This window comes from Thermobia domestica, chromosome 2 (assembly GCF_964235325.1).
Source record: "Thermobia domestica chromosome 2, izTheDome1.hap1.1, whole genome shotgun sequence".
Taxonomy (NCBI): Eukaryota; Metazoa; Arthropoda; class Insecta; order Zygentoma; family Lepismatidae; genus Thermobia; species Thermobia domestica.
Genome location: NC_137455.1, coordinates 110,090,257 through 110,111,970, shown reverse-complemented (window position 1 = coordinate 110,111,970; position 21,714 = coordinate 110,090,257). Strand labels below are relative to the sequence as shown.

General features: G+C 34.7%; 1 protein-coding gene across 2 annotated transcripts in view; it reads right to left on the bottom strand.

Moving 5' to 3' along the window:
• Positions 1 to 21,233, bottom strand: part of LOC145674644 (uncharacterized) — a 33,290-nt gene extending 12,057 nt beyond the window's left edge. The window contains exons 1-3 of one of the 2 annotated variants that reach the window (XM_081744865.1): positions 20,797 to 21,233; positions 6,747 to 10,296; positions 2,188 to 2,254 (exon numbers count right to left, since the gene is read on the bottom strand). In XM_081744865.1, coding sequence (XP_081600991.1) covers positions 2,188 to 2,254; positions 6,747 to 10,082 — 3,403 coding nt within the window. In that variant the 5' untranslated portion in view covers positions 10,083 to 10,296; positions 20,797 to 21,233. Of the gene's footprint in view, positions 1 to 2,187; positions 2,255 to 6,746; positions 10,297 to 19,987; positions 20,096 to 20,796 lie in introns of those variants that run through there. The other variant, XM_081744871.1, reaches the window with a different exon arrangement.
• Between the last annotated feature and the right edge of the window lie 481 nt (positions 21,234 to 21,714).

Here is a 21,714-nt window from a genome sequence, read left to right as displayed (position 1 = left end):
CATATCTGAAGACCAAACTATTATTTACACAACCAGCACTACAATAACATTATTGCAGACTTAAAGTGGTAAATTTATTCTCTTTTTCAGTGAAGTATTGCATTTTGATTCACTTTTCAAGAACATGTAAAACGACCAATCTTAGGGTCAGAAGATTAAAGATGTATTTGTTAGAAGAAGATGGCTCATTCATTATGTTGGAACCCTGACATAGAAGATATTTACAAACACTTATTACTCCTTTCACAAAATGATCTTTACAAGTAAGTATTCTATTTTTTTATTGAATGCATGATATTTTGAACAAAATAAATCCTGATAGTTGAATGTTATAATTCTTCACTAAAACTCATAAAGTATTACACTATTTATTAATACAACGGACTCTTTTTAATTCGGAGTCCAAGGGGATACGAAAAAAGTTCGAATTATCCAAAATCATAATTTTTAAATACCTAAAATCAAGAGAACAAAACTACTGTAATAATAATAATAATAATAATAATAATAATAATAATAATAATAATAATAATAATAATAATAATAATAATAATAATAAGCAGTAAACTTTATCTTTACGGAAGGATATTATTTGGGTAATTCAATATCGCACACAAACAAACGATATTTTCTCTCACATAAATTAAAGCGCACGACGTATGGAAAACACAAAGTACAGTAAGACACACATACTGAATTATCATACAAAACTACATATATGAATAACAACCTTAATTACCTGTTCTCATTTAAAGAATTTCATGATCTTTTATTTGTTTTGATTTGATTGTTTTTACATAATCAACAAAATCTTTAAAAATTAATTTATTTATGTGTAGCACGTTATTAGTAACATTTGGTTGACATTCAATAAAACTTAAATTTTCAACCATTTTGGAAACTTCAGATGCTGTTTTGATACACGCTGTTTCTTTATTTCATTGTCTATCTCGTCTTCATTTTCTTTATCTTAATCAGATGGGTAGGTAACTGAAAATCAGTTGAAACTGCATTCTTCTGTTTACAGTCTGTGCAACACTAAACAGTATTGTACTATATTAGTTAGAATTATCCAAACATTAGGTTCAAAAGTTCGATTTATCCAAGATTTTTTACCATTGCTTTCAATACAGTTTTCAAGAGGGATAAACTGTTATTCGAGCTATCCAATATTTTCAATTATTCAAGTTTGAATTTAACACGACACCGTTGTATTTTATCTCATTTATGCGTCAAACCGAACAAATTTGGTTTCATTAATAGATTGTTGGACAAGACTAAAGATAAAAGGGAAGTTCCGTATACTGTTTCTCAGTATACACATAAACTAGTTTAGAATTAGTGATTGAAATTTATACTTCTTGAATTCGGGAATAGTTTTGTTCGTCGGTTCTCTCAAAGATCATGTTCAACATCTGTTTAGTTTTCTTTTTGAGCGAGAAAAATATTTTAATTAGTTTTATCGTTTGATGATTTGAATTAACGCATAGAGCAATATTTGGATTAAATGCATCCACTATATATTCTAAAAAGGTCAGGATTGAAACATCTCTTTCTATCATAATTAAACGCAACTAGACACCTTTACATGTAGAAGAGAAGCATTACTCTTAAGTATCAAGCTATTACATTTATTTCCTATATATTCTTCTAAAGCTGAGAGTTAAATCAGTTAAAAAATGTTCAACGAATAAAAACCATCTATTCTCATCAGAATCATGTTTGAGCGGTGCAATGGATAACTATTTTGAAAAGTATATATTGCATACATTATAAAATCTATTCAATAAGAACATAATTATAGTTCAAAAGAAAAGTTATCAAGTTTACCAATCAAGCATTTTAATAAACTTTAGTACTTTTTTCTTTTTGTTATCATTTTTCCACTTGCTGTATTTTCTTTTCTTCACTTTCGAATTGAGCTGAACTATTCGATTAATATATATGGAAAGCTTCCCAGTGCTGTTAGAATGAAGTATCCTGCGTCGTGTACGTGACTGCGGTAAAACGTCATAACGGGACAAAGAATAAAAACATATCTGCGGAGTTACAATGTTTGTAAATATCCATATCCTTTATGTTTACAGCATCTAGCATCTATATTAAAGCATACTAATGAAATGCATTTTGTATGAGTAGAATTAAAGCTAGCTATAAAAGTGAAAATCAAATGCAATTATTTCATACCTTTTTCTTCTTCTGATATGTGGGACTCACATGATATATTTTCAACCACTACATAATCCTTTTCATGCTGAAATACCAGACAGAAAGAAAATGTAAGTTGCATATATTTCAGAAACTTAAGAATAAATAACTTCACAAGCTAAACATATCAATCTAATTTATCTAAGATCTTAAGATATGTTTGTGTTTGCATCTAGAAATAGGTGAGTAGCACAAAAGTTTAAGAAAGTGAATGTGTAAGAGTGGGCGCTATTTTCAGTTATTGCCAATTAAAATACGTTGTAAAAATGCATCACTATTTCCTATCATTGTCACTTAAAATATCTAAGGGAAATATATAAGATGTTGAAGTGTGTTTACTGTGTAAGTTGCTTCGTTTAAGGAGGATTAACTGATAGTAAACTTTGGATTATTGGACCATTAGCAAACGGAGTTCCATTCTTTTCCAAAAAGGTATTTCGATTTTTCATTTTCTTTCTCTAAAGGATCGATTGAGGTCAGGTAAACTTTTTTTTTATTATTTTTTTTTTATTTTTATTTATTTATTTTTTTTTTTTTTTTAATAGTGAGCATGGGACAACTATTGAAAGAAAGATTAGTCGTTTCGTTCAAACTTTGGCTTTTGGAAATGTACGAAGTTATGTGTCTTGAAGTATGGATAACAAAGAAAAAAATTCTAATTTTTTATTGACGTATATACAGGGGATGGCCAAAAAATATCTAAAAACACTTCATACAGGACACGTAAGTTTGGCCCTCCACTGTACACTGTACAACACGTGTTGCGGTTGCCGATCGTTTTTTGTTTTAATGTGTCATGTGGACCTTCCTCTTTCGTCAGCAGTAACCAGTTCACCTGTGAGTGTTGTGGTGCGGTAAAATGGGCGACCTGACAGACTTCCAAAGAGGCATGATCGTTGGTGTCCGTCTGGTTGGAGCTTCAGTGGCAACAGTGGCGAACATTGTGGGAGTATCGAAAGGCACTGTGTCCAATGTCACGAGGGCATACACAATTCATGGGCAAACGACGTCTGCAAAGCACAACAGCAGTCGAAAGAGAATCCTGTCAAATAGGGACCAGAGGGCATTAAAACGGATTGTAGCAGCTAAAAAGAAGACCACTGCAATGAAAATTACGTCTGAACTCAATTCCGACCTACAGAACCCGGTTTCATTGAAAGCGGTGCGACAGGAACATCATAAAATGAAAATTCATGGCAGGGACGTTATCGCCAAACCCCTGGTCACAGCAGTACATGCGAAGAGGCGTATCCAGTGGTGCAAGGGCCACAAGGCGTGGACTCATGAGCAGTGAAAATACGTAATGTGGTCCGATGAATCGACCTTCACCTTGTTTCCAACAACCGGTCGTGTTTACGTATGGAGAATACCGTCGTAGGCGTATGATACAGATTGTCTGCTCCCAACTGTAAAGCATGGAGGTTGTTCTGTTACAGTATGGGCAGTTATATTATGGTTTTCTGGAGTTCCCATCATAGCCCTGCATGGAATGATGAACGCTAAGGCGTATGAGGCCATTTTGGGGGACCAGGTTCTACCCATGGGCCAAATATTGTTCCCTGATGGTGATGGCATCTACCAAGATGATTTGGCACCCTGTCACGCTGCAAAAACGGTGAAATCATGGTTTGAGTAGCATGACCAGGAGCTATCACACCTCCCCTGGGTCCCACAATCACCAGATCTGAACATCATTGAGCCATTGTGGTCTGAGTTAGAAAGGCATGTTCGGTCTCATTACCCTCCACCAGCATCCCTTAAGGAACTGGAGCATGTTTTGGAGGAACAATAGTACAAAATTCCACACACCACGATTCAGGAGCTGTATACGTCCATTCCACGTCGGCTCCAAGCTGTTTTGGACGCAAAAGGAGGCCCCACACCATACAAGGTATGATTTTCACACTTTTGCAAACGTTTTAGATTTTTTTGTCTACCCCCTGTATATTTCTTCGGCTTGGTTCGATCCACGGCCAAGTAAGTTTGTAGTGGACAACATTGTGTCCGTGGGTTTTGTCGGATACTCCAGTTTCCTCTCACATTCTCATTTCACCAATTTTTCCCTCGTCATTCACTTGCCTTAATCATCGTCTCCCTTAGCCTAAAGGACATAACTATGGGATATTAAACTGAAAGATTTCATTCTATTTTTTTTTTATCTTATTAGGATTTGAAAACATATACCCAATTAATATCTAGCTTCGATAAATATCAGATTCTGTTATAAACATTTTCTAATAAATTTGTTTTCATCTAGGGGAATCTCAGAGACTTATATTATTTATGTTTAAACTCAGGTATTTAAGATAGAGAAATAATAGTCTTTATTATAACTTTTCTCCTTGCTTTAAAGGAAGAAATGATAGCTCTTGGCTTAGTATGTTCAGTAATATAGGGTCAGTACTGAAATCCTATTAAATTTTTTGAAAGCAAATTATCTTTTCCTTTATATAATTAACTCTCCTATTTAACAGTAACTATTACTTGATAGTCGCAAGAAGAAGTTTCTGTTTTAAAAATCACGCATAACTTTTCTTAATTCTGTTTGTATCTGCGGAGATTTGAACTCAGTCTTTCACTATCAAGCTGAGGCCTTGAATTCCTTAAATTCACAAAGGCATCTCCTCTCACTTGAGCAACTTCTTGGCCTACTTACCTACTTATTGGTTCCTTTATAGTATGATCTAACCAAGTTCTTAATTAAACAAGGAAGTAAGGAAACCAAAGGCAAAGAGGAAATCTTTAATCATTCATGAAAATATTACTGCTTATTTGGGGCGTCTCTGTCTATCACTTTAGACAGTGCTACAATATAAAGATAAATCAACTGCATTGTTCTTATACCTCTTCACTATAGAAATCATAACAGTGAATAACTCGCTTAATAAAAATTGAAAACTCACTAGCTTAATCAATTAGGTTATCGGGGAATCGAAGCCATCACTATCTGAATTTGTCTCTTTTTACAAAGGCCTATTTGCTTGATCCTCAATAAGATCAAGAATATAGCAGAGAGGAGCTCATTCAGTTCTTTCTCTTCAAATAAAGAAGATTCAATATAGTCAGCTCTTGACTGTTGGACCTGCAGCTTTAAACCTAAAATAGGACATACCTTTTAATCTGAAAACTTCAGAGCCGAACACGGACTCCGGAAATTTCTCTGTGACTAGGAAATGGACCTAAATATCCAAGATCTGACAGCCACTATCAGGTACTTTTCAGATAGGTCCGCCATACCCTTGAAGTGACTAGCATTCCGTAATTTTGACTATTGACTGATCCAAGCTCTATACAGCCCTTTGCTTATAAAGGTACGGAGACTGCTAAAATAAAGCGAACTTAAAATTATATTAAAAACTATGGAAGATTCCACTGAATGTTATAAAGCAACGATTCTTGATCAAATAAAGTGAGAGAAAGTGGATAAAAAATCAACATCGTCCGTGGACTTAATGCCAGGTTAAATTCAGAGAATCTAAGAACTAATAAGATATTAAAATACTGAAAAAGAGAAGTAGTTAATACTGAATGAAAAGAGTCCTTTAATAAGCAGGCTTATAATTAATCCATTAAAAAATACCGATTAAATTAATCAGTTTAAACTTAGTTAATTTTAAATTTAATCAAGTAAATATTCCAAGAGTTAATTTTTAATTGATAATCGTTACAAAAAAGTTCGTAACAATTCAGAAAGTAATATTTTTTTTTCTGAAATCACGTGGAAAGCGCATTCTACAAAAACTTTTTTAAAGTTTATTTTTAAAACTTCATAGACGATCCTACTACAGAGGTAAATTAATTCAGACTTCTGCCCCAAAATAGTCCCAAATTCCCTTGAAGTTTGGGTCATGAACTCATGGACTTCGGAACGATGAAATCACAACTATTGACTATTATATGTTCCTCGTGTGACTTCGACATGATATGAAATAAGGATATATGATTACTGCTACATTTCAATGCATATATAATCTAAAAATTGTGTTCCTCATAGAAATAAGAGAAAAATTATATTTCCAACTTTCCTAATACGGTATATAAAAATACGGAAATATATAACAAAATATACACACTAAAGAGATAACACTAAACTATCATAGGCCTATCACATCTAGAATATTTTAATAAACCATTATTCAGATAATACAATACACAAAGGAAAATATAAATCTTTACCTATATATACGTTTATATGCATTAAACATTAATTTCTAAAAAATGGAAATTGTAGAAAATATAATGTGTGTCTGCCACTAATGACATTTATTATTTTGATCTCTTTATGCGTATACTCTTAATATCTTAAAATTTATTTGGATAACTATCCATCATTTCTAATAACCTAATTTCTGTTAATTTGCGTTACATAATATTAGCAATTTGATAATATAACGCGTGGTGACAATGAATTAAGAATGCAATTATAAGAGAATTTGTATTTCAATTTAATTTTCTTAAAATCGAATTTATAGACTAGCACTTGTCTTATACTAGAAAGATTTCTTTCTATCTATTTAAAAATTTATTAATTTACTTACACGTTTAAAATTCGCAGTATTCACTGATATGTCCTCCAACTTAGAATTCTTTGTACCTTTTTCAGTTTTTGTGTTATAGCTATTTCCCTGACTTTTCTGTTCTTGTTCTATTGATAGAAGTTGGTGATTGGGTGCATTTGGTAAACTTAGAGCTTCAATATGAACAATAGATGGACGTTGGGCAGTTGGAATTTGATGTGTATTTCTTGCAGTAAGATGTAATTGCGGATTTGCATCGCTAAACGAAGTCAAACGATGACAGGAAGATATCTTTTTCTCCAGATTTCTAGTATCATTATACCCTAAACAATTTTTGGAACCTTGTGTTTTAGCTTTACATTTTTTCAAATATTTTAACATGTGAGATCCCAAATTAAATTTAAAACTTGATTGGAAAACACTGAATTTTGCATTCAGAGATGTTGGTTCTTTAGCGTTACCGCTCTCTTGAGATGGAGATATTTGGATCGTATGACAATTTCCATGTGTAGTTTTGCATAACACATTTTCTCTTTTTCTTGAATCTATATCAGGTGTGTTTTTGCTTGCACTGAAAGAAAATAAATTGCTTGTAGGTAAAGATCTACTGAAATGTTTATTGTGATCACATTTTTGTGAAACGTCTGAAGTCATACTGTCATCTAAAGGAATACACCTCGAACATTTTCTCTCCAAAATTATTGATGAATTTTCTGTTTGAATTTTTTCTACAGTTTCTTTGTTTCCCGAGTCTTTTATATTTTCCAATACTCTCTGTTTGTCCACTGTCTTTTCCAATAATTTACCAGTATATCCAGAATCATTCCGGTCTTTGAAAGTCTGAATACAGTTACCTACATCTTTTGTAGCATCATTACTATTAATTACAGATCCTAAAGTACTAGGATTTGATTCATATTGTGTGCTAGCATCCTTCTTCTCAATTTTTACATTATTATCCGAATTATTTGATTTAATATTATTGTGTATTTTTAGACCCGAACTAATAATCTGATTCTGGCAATCCTTTTGTGCAGTCCGTACATTGACTGAAGTCTTTGTGTCGCAGTTAGTTTCGGCAACATTTACGAGCTGGTTAAATGTATTCTCTGAAAATTTGTCATTTGAAATATTCATGTCTAAGCTAGATTGAGAAATTGAACTGAAAGTAAAATTATTTCTTTGAGCATCGTTTGCTTCCATTCTTTTGTTCTTTCTTTTAGTCGTGACAGGATATTTGTTGTCGATAAGCATTGGTAACTGTGGAGTCTCTTTTAAAACTTCATATTCTATTTCCACATTGACAGTATTTTTAGACAAATTCAACATTTTAGTCAGATTTTCAGTTTCTGCTTTCCGTTCTGTATTTTCAACTGTACTGTTTGTTGGAGATATTTCCATGGTATTTGGGATATCGTGCAGGTATTTATTTGTATTATGATCGTTACTGGAAAATGTAGTATCATGTTTTTCTTTCAGATCATCGCAGTGTTTCGTGGTTGTGTTATGCTCAGGGGGACTTGCTAACATTTTACTAAATATCTCAACCTCACTAGGAGTCTCGCACAGACGGTCGAATATAGCTCCTATGGAATATGTTCTTCCATCTGTCGTTCTATACTTTGGGAGTTTATGCTTAATTTTCGTATCGTTAGTCGCATTTGTGACACAGACATTACCATTTCTTTGTAATTTCGATGTCTTCTCTGAAGCTGGTAATGATGGAATAAAATGAGGTTTCCGAGATACAGGATCTTTAGATATTTGATTCTTTAGTGAATCTTCTCTGGGTTCTTTTCGTTTTAATTGATTACTTTGTTCAGGGTAAGTAGATCGAAGCTCGACGTTAGCAGAAGGTCCATACATATTAACAGGAAGTTTCGAAGACATCCTACTATCTTTGTTGATAGTATTACCACACGTTAGGTTCTCCTTTTGTTTCTTTATATTTGGTGTTATTGGTCTTCCAATTTTCGTGACTGGTCCAGTCTTTCCATTTCGTCCTCGCTGTGATGTAGTTGGTTTGAAAAACGGAGGAACATTGAAATCAGAAGCTTTCTTTATTCCATAATACTTTTCACTTTTGATAGGTCGAAACTTGGAATGAAGTACATCAAATCGTGTTTTTCTTGTAAGAGCTTTTGGTTGTTTAATATTTTTATCGGGTAATCCTAGAAATACCTGATTTTCAACTTCTGGTTTTACTTTCTTCTCGTTACACTTACGAACCGAAACCTTCTGTATTTCCTTATTACTGTGCAAGTTCTTTCTATTCGATATTGGTATTTCTGCTCTATTTATACCCGTATGGGTTAGGTGTGGTGGTTTATTAGGCAAGCTAATTTTACATGCTCCATTTCTAAATTGTGATTTCCGATTCGAAATTTTCGGTTCATATCTGTACTTCTCCTCGTTTCTAGGAACTTTTTGTCTCCTTTGCGTTTTCTCAGAGCTTAATTCATGCTTCACAGCTTTACAAATTTTGTAATCCAAACTATCATTGCATATATTATCCTCACGATCATCGATAAAAGACTTATTGACTCTTATCATTCTTTTAGTGTGTATTTTTATATTTCTATCATCAGCAGGTTGTCCAAAGTTGTTGTCAATTTCTGATTTACTCAGTCCACAATCAGTTTCCGTAGTTTTTACTCTTTTACACAAGTTCAACTCTTTGATATGTACTTTTGAATCAAAATTGTCAGACGTTGAAGAAATAACACGAGTTATCCCAAAATTAGTAGCGCTATTTATGTTGTTTCTATCTGCTTTAGCCCTGTCATTAGATTTGTACCGTGTATCATATAAAACTTCGATGTCTTGATGATTCTTTCTGGATGTTTGTCCACTTTTGTAGATAAAATTATTGTCAGTTGTTTTTGCTAATTCTCTAGAACAAGGGAACGAACTTACTTTTTCCTTTGAGTCTCTCAAACACAGGTTAGAGTTTCTTGAACAAGGAATTAATACGTTATGTTCTCGTTTATGCATAATAGACTTTCCTTCTTTACTTCGGTTTCCTGTAAATATTCTAGATTCATTATGACAATGTTTCGGTTGTTGACAATAATAATAATAACTATGCCTAACATTTTTACCAGGTACGTATTGAAAATGTTGTTTAGTATGTTTTTTAGGAATATAATGTCTTCTGAGGTAAATAAAACTAGGACTACTTCCGCCAGCTACAGTAGAATTTGTTGGATCAAGTTCAATATCATAATCAGTTATTGGGTTCATAATAATATAAGTAGATTCTTTTTTGCCATTTTCTTCTAATTCATGCTCTTGTTGGTGAACAAGATGGCGTTTCGACGGTAGTTTTTTGCTTTTATATATTTCTTGAGTATCCATGATTGCGGTGCCTTAAACAAGATCTGTTGATCTGAATTTTTTTATTGTGTTGTTAGACAATCAATTTACTGGAAAAAGACAATTAACAAGCGTTACTCTGCTCAACGATTGTTCTTTTTCTTTTACATATTTCTTTCTCTTCACCTAATCGACTTTGAGAGGTCTCTTACAGTATCTTGTGTCTTATACCAGTGCGATCTTCTATGCTTATTTCCTAACAAGAAAAGAAAAATATGAGTACTTGAAATTATTATATATATAAATTATAAAATTTAATGTTGATATATCAGTTTATATACACACTAACCTAAACTTCTCAACTTTTGTTAAACATACTGAATTTATACGATTATAGATAACATGACAAGATTTATAAATACCTAAATCTACATTTTCTTCTACACCCAATAATCTTAAATACAAACACGAAAGTTAAATTATAAAATTGTTTTTTTTTTACGCTAGAAGAGATAACTATTCCAGCTATAGATATTTTCTGTAATGTTTTAGATTCATTCTTTTAAAAAGTGAATATATTTAACATGAGCAAGATGCTGTTTTTATTGTAATTAAATTGTATTGTATTGTATTTAACGTGAGCATGATTTTATTGTAATTAAAAATCATTCACTTGAAAATCAAAATATCGTAAGTAACTAATAAAATTTAATTGATATTATTCGACAGATCTGTTTCAGCTTGATCCTAATTCTAATATACAAGGTTGGTAAATAAAGTCATGAGACTGGCAACACTGCGCACGAATCGGCAACACAGGTGACGTGAGACTTGGAGTGGAGGTGGATGAACTTGTGATACATGTCAGTGTAAGTGAGAATTCGCTAGTGTCACCTTGGTTGTTCGTAGCAATTGTTTTATTGAAGCAGTTTTTGCTTGTGCATTGTGACAATGAGTGACAGGAATATTGAACAACGGTATGTGATCAGATTTTACTGCAGACATAGTGCAACGAAAACTTTTGCAAAACTTCGCCAGGCCACGGATACAGTGTTTTGTCAAGAATCCAGGTGTTTCGTTGGTTTAAGGCACTTGCATAAGGAAGAGAGTCAATTGAAAATGAACTTCGGAGCGGAAGGCCTTCGGTTGCAAGAACTGATGCAAATGTTGAAAGTATGCGGGAACTTGCGCGTTCCGATCATCAAATGACAGTCAAAATGATCGGGAAAGAGTTGAATTTGAATTACACCATCGTTTATCAGTTGTTGACGATGAATTGGAATGCTAAAAGTATGTTCCAAATTGGTTCCGAAAATCCTTACGCAGGAGCAAAAAGACATGCAGAGGAACAGGTGCGTTGATTTTGTGGATTCGATTGCAAATGCTCCAATATGACCCAGAGACCAAGGACCAGAGCATGGAATGGCACATTCCAATCTCTCCAAGGCAGAAAGAAAGAAAGAATCGCCAAGTCAAAGATCAAAAGCATGCTAATTTGCTTTTTTGATAGCCAGGAAATCATTCACCAAGAGTTCGTGTCTCGAGAGGCTCTTGAAAAATTGTGAAAAAGAGTCATGCATTAAAATATCAAAATAACTGGGTGTTGCATCACAATACAATGCTTGCCATACAGCAATTTCAGTAAATACTATTTTGGCCAGTAAGAATATTCCTGTGGTTTCTCAGCCCCCTTTTTGCTCCGACTTGAGTCTTGTGACTTTTTCCTATTCCAGAGAATAAAAATACACCTGGAGGAACGTCGATTTGGGGACGTACGTAGAAAACATTCAAAAGACTGTAGGCGAGCAATTGAGCGCTATTCCAATATCCGAGTTCCAACCTTGGTATGAGGAGTAGAAGAACTATTTCCAGAGCGGTGTGATTTCTCAAAGTAATCATTTTAAAGGAGACAATGTTGCACTGTAATGTTCTCGGAGCTTTAAAAAATAATAATAAGCTAAAAAAATAAGTCTCATTACTTTATTTACCCACCTTATTATATATTTATCTATTTAAAGAATAAAATAATAACCAACATTAGTGACACATTATTTGAAAAATTAACAGGTGAAATTCAATGACCAGAAATCAATGAGACTCGCATAAAAGATTTGTAATATTTGGAGAAGTCTTATAGATATTCTTAAGTGAAACATAGTAAAATATAGCAGCAAGTTCAAGAAATGAGTCAAACGTTTTGCAATATCTTGATTACTTACTTGCTTTACGCGTCAAGTCACACGCGAAGTTGTCAAACACTCAAAGTAGAGGCCGTCGTGTTTCATCGTATGAAACCATCTTTTGACAAGTTATTATGTCCCACGCCGATATTAGTTCCTGTCTTTTGAGAAACCTTTGAGGGCAAAATCTTCCGCGCTGCAGTTTCCATTTGCTCTTAGTTGTTGAAGCAATATGAGCTCAAAGAAATGCGCCATGGATCGGAACAAGCTGTAATTCGAGAGTACGACGTCTGGATTGCATGCTGGTGGTCATGGTATCAGTTCAATTTCCAGGAATTCATGATGTTTATTCTGTTGTTCGAGAAGTATGAAGTTTCATGTTGTCTTGCTGCAGGAGGACAGGCATTCTGTTTATCAGTGCAAAGTTCTTTTGACATACAACAGCATACATCTCTTTCAGCTATTCGGTAAACAGGATAAAATTAATGGCTCGACCATTCGGAACGAACTCGTAGTGAATTATCCCCCACAATTCCATTACACACAGATCATTCCCTTGTGTTCGAAATATCCGTGATTGGATACAAGTTCCGGCACCTGACCCTTGTTTAACCACTGCTTATATAATACGAATTTCTAAAAGTATCCCATTTTTGTCACACGTTATTCTTTTCAGTACGCACAGATCACAGATTTTCCGGAAATTTCTTGCACACATCCGCATGCCTCTGAATTGAGATAGTCAATTTGTGAGACACAATTCGGCAGCTCCATACACTTTTGTGTAGGTCGTTGAGATAACGAAGCGCACTTAACTGTGAGACAGCAAGCTTGCCTGATAGTGTTGGTTGTCGGATTTCTCTCTATAGCCTGGCGCACGGCTTCGGAATCCTCAGTTGTCAATGCACTTGGAATTGGCTGATTCGAAAGGTTCTTGCAACCCGAGCGAAATTTCTTGAACCATTTGGTGTCTGTGCTGATGTCAATTGCCCCTTCACTTTTTGCACAAAGTGTTTCATTTTTCTTTCACGGTGAACTCGTAAACCAAAACTTCCGAATTAGACTTTGTTGTTCCTTCATCTTACAGCTGTCAAATCATACACGGAACGCAGTACTGTATAACCCTTCAGAGCAAAAATGGAATGCCACTATCTATATTCGTGCTAGCGAACACTTACAGTGGTTTGAACTTACTAGGTCACGTAACATATATATCACAGATCACATATCTAAACGGTAACGCAGATTTTAATAACTCCTCCTTGTCATAGTGCTCGGAAAATGGAATGAATTTATTCTCGACCTCCTACCTATTGGATCAACATTGCATTTTTACCCTATGAAACAGATTGACCCGAATGACTCGTATAGAAGCGTTAGATCTGATAGGTCCTATTCCAAGAAACTCCTCAAAATCTCTTACCGTTTTTGCTTTATGGTATAAAGGGCATCTAAGGCCATTTAGCCCATCACATGTATGAGGGAGGACGTCCCTCGGAGAGCACATTATCCGATAAAAGGGAAGCGACCTGTGACCACTATGTTAGGTACCATCCCGGCATTTGCCTGGTGTGAATGAGGGAAACCCAAGAAAAACCTCATTCAAGATGGCTGGCCTAAAAAAAGCTGTTACACTTTTTCGACAGTGTCCTCACCAGGAATCGAGCCCGGGACCACTCGCACCAAAGGCATCAGTGTTAGCGACTAAGACACACAAGTATTGTATTTAACATATAATTGTATTAATAATTTCCTTCTTCTCCTCTCTTTCTCTGACACACACACACAACACATGCAGACAGACAAAAGAAAAAAGGAAATCAACAAGCATAACAAGAGCAAGTTGAACTTGAATCTTCCTGACGCCATTGCGCTACATATTTCGATTTGACCAGTGAAAGTGCAACTTAAACCACGTATTGGACGAAACTCTTGGCATAGACGAAAATGCTAACGACACCACCAAAATGTAATACATATACAGTGTGTCGGTAAAGTTGCGAAACCCAGTTTGATTGAGTAAAGTCATTGAGTCGAATATGCGCCCCCTACAGATAAAATGAGCTCTCAGGCACAGATGGAAAAAAGGAATCCGAAAATCAGTATGCAGTTGCGAAGTTTAATACCTCCGTAAATAATACAATTAGCAAGCATGAAAAAATATGTTTACACAAAAGCATCATACACCAAAATATGCCAAAGGGTGGAAAGGGCGCATATTTTCCGACGCTGGGGTAATATGCGCACCGTGTGTAATTACGTTTTCAAACTAAAATGTAAAACTACTGACAAGCAATACGTCAAATATCTGACACCCTAATATAGAACCACATTATGATATCATACAATGAAGCAATACTGCAAATTTACATTATGAAAACATAAAGAAATTATAAAGAAATTTTCATGAAAGGAAGGGTAAATTTAATTTTTTTCCTTTGTAACACAAAAATGATCTCTTGTTACCACTGAAGTGTTTTCCCTGCATTATAAGGCGTAAACATAGGTTCAAAATCCTTCTTTCAAGTATTATAACTTCTGACATAGGAGTGGAGCACCTGAACTGTCTACAAACTCTTGTGTCGGTATAACATGAATTGAACAGTTACAAACAAAAACACTATAACAAGAAGTAAAACTATCTTATTTGTGGCACTAATCACCGACGATCATGTCTTGTGCAGATACTTTCGAAACATGATACCACAGTGCGCATCTGATACACTGCATCCGTTCTTAATAATTGCTTTTGTTACGAATTGCCGATGGTGAATGGCCCTATCCTGCAATATTTTTGCGTGTTTGTGGCTTTCCAATTTTTTCTTTCCTGTTTTCTTTCGGAAGTAGTAGCCTTAGTACAAGTTTTTACTTGACGTAGCACAGTCGTGTAGTAATCAGATGTAAGAACAGTAGCATTTTGACGTTTTCTTCACGTATAGGGGGAAATGATGTGTCACTGTGTAGCAATGGATGCAATGACGCAAATGACATGGTTGACAATAGCCGTTGGGATGTCATCGGACACACATGAACGTCGGACATCGGACATGTGCTGCATAATACATTGGATTCAGTTAGAGGCAATGGTGCTTTCTCATTATTCACATTTCGACAAGCTGGCTCTCCTGATACATTGACGATTGTCTTCTTCTGTTGGAGATCGTAAACCCGCAGATGGACTGTGAGCATATGCAAGAACGGCATATGCGTTTAACGGAGAAGTACCAGTTGTACGAAAAGCGTTGAGTACCATACCAAAAGTTGCAGATTTATCCTTGTAACTATACGCACAAGAAAGTAAACAAAACCCTTTCGGCTAAGCCTACAGGCTGAGGTACATTCCAACATTTGTATACTGCAAAAATATATTATAGATTTGAGTGTCACTAACGTTATGTAACCCATTTTGAAGTCTAGAGAGATCTAGGTACCACGAAACGAAAAGTTACGTAGAAATTTTCCGGAAGTTGTAACACGGTAACGGTTGTAATAGTTGTAACACATGTCCTTTTGAAATCTACCGAAAGAGATATTAGTGGAGTTTTAAAGATTAATCCCACCTCCCGTACTGTTTACAAGTGTAGTCGTCTTGCAGTTCCGACTACACTTATAGGGAAATATACTTATCTTATTGTTCTGCAGGATGCGCGTTTTTCCCCAAAGTAGCAGGGCGCGTATTTCTCCAATCACAGTACACACGCATATATTCGCCCTGCAGCGAGACTAGCAAGCTCCTACGAAAATTGCTAACTATCTGTGTAAGCCATGAATTACTTTCACGATGGCTACCGGAGTAGCAATCTTCTTTGCTTTTCTTTTTCTTCTAAAGCACAATACACAAACACTCAATATTACATCAGGCACTTTTTTGATGCCACACACACACATGTTCATACAATAAATTGTCAACAACATACTTGTAGTTGTAAGAAAAATTGTCCTTTTTATGCAGCAACACATAGCAGCGGTATGAACGTCCTCCTGTCTGTTAAGAAGAACTCAACATTTCAGCTTCTGTCATATATTATCCGTTTTCTTACAAAGTGTGCATTTTCTCCCGGGGCGCATATTCGATGCAATGAACTTATATTTTTTGATCTAAGAATGATAAAGACCTGAGACTTGAAATAAATGTAAGCATGTTCCATTGAGACAATTTCGAGATCATGGCCAATACTGGAACTTGTAACGCTTTTGTGCAGGCCCATATTTAGGTAAGTGCTATTCTGTGCTCAAGTACAGAGCGACAGAATTTAGGGGGGGGGAAATTTTGGATTTTTTTTTCAAGATTCACAATACAGTAATATTTACATAGGTAAAACTAGCAATCCGCAGTCTCCCGCAAGCGCGAAAATATGTCCATGTGTTTAATTCGCTCTAATTACAGTAGTTACTAATTAGGTAGCTTACTTGATTATTTTTAAAAAGTCATCCTCTCCCACCCCCACCCAAAAGGGTGAGGATGAATTTGAATATCATGAAAACTGATACCGTTCAACTCAGTGACCTTGAAAACTATGGATTCAAACTAATATCTGTAAGTGGAGTATGACCTTGAAGTTGAATTGGATTTAAACTGTCACTATTTATCTCAGCGACCTCCCCCCCCAAAAAAAAAACTGTGAATTCAACTCTAATATTGGTCGTTTTCAGGGAGCGAGGCGGAAAATTTTGTGCGGGGGCGGCAAATTATTTAGAGCACAAGGGCGCACAAGGTATAAATACGGGCCTGCTTTTGTATAGTAACGAAAGAAATTACCGTAAGTATAAATTTTTTAAAAAAAATGTGCAAAATGAAGAACATAGGGTCTAAATATTTAGTTGCAGAAAACTGATTTCCTGCGGGTGAATTCCTTTGTACATGATAAGCAATGAGAATTTGCACAAAATCGATAACATGAGTTTTTATGCAAAAATTTGCGATAAATTTGCTATATTGCAATTTTTTGCATAAAAACTCATGCTATCAATTATGTGCAAATTCTCATTGCTTATCATTAATTAGCCTAAAACACACCTGTTGCAGTAATTTTACGACAACCGTGTTGCCAAAAGCAGCGTTTGTCAAAAAATAAGCATTTTACGGACTTCCATTAAATAGCCTTTTATATGGCAACACTGCACCAACTTTGTAACATTTTCGCAATTATGGATAAATGTTGATGCATACTGTACATATATCGTATGTACAGGAATTCACCCGCAGGAAATCGGTTTTTCTGCAACTGAATATTTATTTTCTTCATTTTGCACTTTTTTTTTCATTTTACACTTACGATAATTTCTTTCATTACTATACAAGAGATTTACAAGTTCCGGCATTGTTCATGATCTCAAAAATATCTACATAAAACATGCTTACGTTTGTTTCAAGTTTCAGGTCTTTATCATACTTAGATCAAAAGATATACGCAATCAAACTTTGGATTACGCAACTTTACGGACACACTGTATTATAAAAAGTAACATTACAGTTAGAAAATATCAGGAAAATACACCAATTTCACGCTCTAAAAATATGGAGGGACGATAAACTAGGAGAAAACTAATCTAATCTTACTGAAAACCAATGTAACTGTTAGAAACACAATGATTTATTACAATAATAGATCTCTGTAAGTTACATGTAATAGCTATATTGTTGTGGAGTGAAAAAAAATTTTGATTTTAACTGAAAGATAATTTCTAAACTACTGAATTTGAACTGCAGGACAAATGTGTAGAGATAACAAAAATGATTTATAAATTAATATTAAAATTCCAACGAGGTCCAGGGATCGTAGTGGCTTAGGGGTAGAGTGCTCAATTCTAGCGATGAGATACCTGGTTCGATCCCCGCTCCCGCCAAGTGGCCTTTGTGGTGATTAATCACCGTGTAGGCCTACATGTTTTTTTTCGGGATTCTCCCGTTTCCTCTCACTTCCGTCATTCCTGTATCATCATCCATCTCATCATCACATCATTAGTCTCGGTAAAAAGGCGTTAAATTGAAAACAATTCGGTTGGGCCAAAGCGTCGTGACATCACAAATATTCTTCACGATTATTGTATATCTCGATGAGAGGATCATAATGGTACCAAAAAATGTGATCCGACTTTCGGAACTTCAGATAATTGCAATTCTTTAGACTTTCACTTCCACGTTCACTTGAGAAGTATTGTAATATCAAAAATATTTTTTCACAATTACCATAGATTTCGATGAGAGAAACACGATGGTACAAAATATTGGGATAGTTTTGAAAGGTAAGCCAATATAAAGTTAACTTAATCTAACCGAAAGTAACCTAACCTAACCTGAACCAAAATAAATACAGAAAATATACCACGAAAGTAAGACATTTCAACTAAAAAAAAAAATTATATCTCTCCCCCATATCCAAAAATATGCCATATTTTGCGATCTGACTTTGCTATGCCAGATAATCGCAGTTCTTTGGAATTTTTATTTGAGAAGTTTTATAGCATCAAAAATATTTTTCAACGTGCAGTTCACATTTAGGCACACCACTCAAAATAATTGTCGAAAAATTATTCTTTTATCATTATTTTCCTTCTCATTGTTCTGAAAAAGATTTGCACTCGGTGACATGACAATATTCAACTTAGGATACATATGCAATTCCAGGGGACTACTATCAGTAATTGTTGAAAAATCACCATTCTTTCTTGATTAGAGTATAAATACAGTGTTCAGATATATGCGATAAAAACCACAATACAAAAAACACACTAAAAAGCACGAATACTGTCTAAGCGAGTCATAACAGAGCGAGCCAGTGGGTCTATGTGATAGTGCGAAGATGCGTCAAAGGGAGCAGGCACGTCAGCTAGCGTATACGTGTAAGCGAGAAAAGTGAAAACATGTAGATTTTCGCAGAGATACGAGTTCCTATAGGACTTGTAATGGCCTTACACTAATTACGCTACACTTTAAAACATAAAATATAGCTTTTCGATGAGGGAAACACAATGATACAAAATAAAATCCGGGTTATGTTTAGCAGAAGGGGTCCAGAAGCACGTAAAAACAGAAATTTTGCAGAAGAAATAGATGGTGCAAGTACTTAGACCAAGCATAACGCAACCAAATCCAACCTAACCTGACCTAAACTAACCTTAACCTAAACTTACCTAACATTAATAAAAATAAGCGAAATTTTATCATCTTTTGGAAAATTACGCTGAATCCCTACACTAACCTAACATAAATTAACCTAACCTAATGTTAAAAGAAATTACCGAAATTGTAAACATGTTTTAGAAACAATTGCTGGACTCCTTCTGCTAAACATTAGCCTAAAATCCAATCTGACGTTCCAGACTTGAGATACTTGCTATTTTTCAGTGCTTTTACTTTAACTTTCACTTGAGAAGCATTGTTTCTCAAGTGTCAAAAATGTTTCTCGTAGTTATTATATGTAGATCTCGATGGATTTAAACAAAATGTCAATTTGATTTTCGGAACTTGGAATAACCACAATTTTACAATAATTTCAGTGAGACTTGAGAGGTGATTATCTGAAAATTCGAAAATCGGATCGCGAAAATTCTTGTACCGTTGTGTTCCTCTCATCGAGATTTATGATAATCGTGAGAGATATTTGTGGTGTGACAATGGTTCATCAAATAGCTATTTGAGCACTCCACAAATATCCCTTGTATTATATATCAATTTGATTTCTACTTGCGTAAAACTCGTCTTTCTTTCTAATTATTAGCATTAGTTAGTCGTTTTTATTATTAAGAATGAGAATATTATCTTACATATTATATTGATGTTATTTTTTTTATATATTAATTCAATTTACAAGGCGCCTAAACACAGCATATGAAAATCGTCTTTTCTACTTATCTATTCTTTTTCTTCTCAACTACTAACGGGTTATAGAAATTAAAAGTCGCGCAATTGGCTAAGTTAATTACAATACTAAGTTAATCATAAAGATAAAAAGTATATTAGATATTAAATGGTATTAAGTAATATGTGCTGCTCAAGTTTAGGCATTCCACAATTTGCAAAATTTGCAAGTAAAATTCAATACTCTGCATTGAAAGACATGTTTGTAAGGAACAATTTTCTACAGATGACAGAATTATATAATAAGTAATTCAGCTGTATTTTATGTGTACAAGTGTTATTTGTGTAAAATCATTACTAGTGCTTTACGACGGTTAAAATAAGTGAGCATATATGAAAGATAACTATTAGATACAGTTTTCCGCTGGCGGAGTATTTCTGCACAATTTATAAAAGCTGTACTCCATATTTACAAGTGTAGCCTTACTAGTGTGAAACCATTACAAGTACTATAGATATAGTTTTGTATCACTTTTAAAACCAACATGTTTTTATTTCCTTTGCTTAAGCACCCCAGGACCACCAGTTTCGCCCTGCCTGATTCGCTTAGGTACTATTTGTCCTTTTCAGTGGCAACCTAGCACAGATTTGTTTGCTTTTTGCACTGATTTTTTATGGTATGTGTCCGAACGCTGTATGTATACGCAAATCGTGAAAAGGCTAAAACAGTTTTTCGATTAGTTGCAATTAGAAGTTCAAGTACCAGACTTCTTACCTCCGTCTTCAACACCCAAAGTTTTGTATAAAGAATCGGAAACTTGAATATTACAGAAATTGTTCCCTTTGGCTATTAGAACAAGAATTACGAAATATCGAATTCTACTCCTAAATCTTGAGTGACTCTTCATATTTGACAGTTTCACAATAAAGAGTCGATGTAAGATGGAAATTTAACCCTTTTTCGCTATTTAAGAACGGAATGCTGCAGCACAAATTCAGTTATTTTTAATGGGAAATTCATATGACCAGCTTTATCTTTTGACTTATCCAGAAGGCCGAGCCTCCCTGAATGCGATTGCGAATGCGAATTTCCCAGCAAGTGTATGCCTAAATAAATTGGGGTGTCTCGACTAGTTCCGACCTGCGAATTGCGAAAACCGACAAAAAGATGTGAATGCGAACGATCGCAACATGCCAGGTTTGTTCGTCCAAATTCGTGCGAATGGAGAGTCGTCTGTAGAGGAGTTGAGCGCTATGTGAGAGAAGAAAGTTTGCTTTGCATGAAAGCAGACGACGTTGTGAGGTGCGGAGATAAAGAAAATAAAATAAAAATAAAGATGGAAATAGATGTTGATGTTTTAATAAATTGTGTTTTTATGTCAAAACCAAACGATTTTTCGCAGAGAGACACTCTCTAAAATTGGAATATTTTTCAAATCAGGTGAGATTTTGTGAAGTATGTAATAGAATGTTGTAGGTGTCATTCTAAAATACTCGAAAAGCTTTTCTTCTTGTTACTCTAGCTGAGGCAATAAATTAAATTTTCCCTCCTCGTTTCTTGAGAAAAATATGTCATCCGCGTTTGTCTTCGTGCTCTCAAGACTCTCAAGTTACGGTACGAATTTTCAAGCAAAAATATTTCTCATTGAAGCTTTGAAAAAGAAATGCAACTTGATTCGCATTCGCAATACTT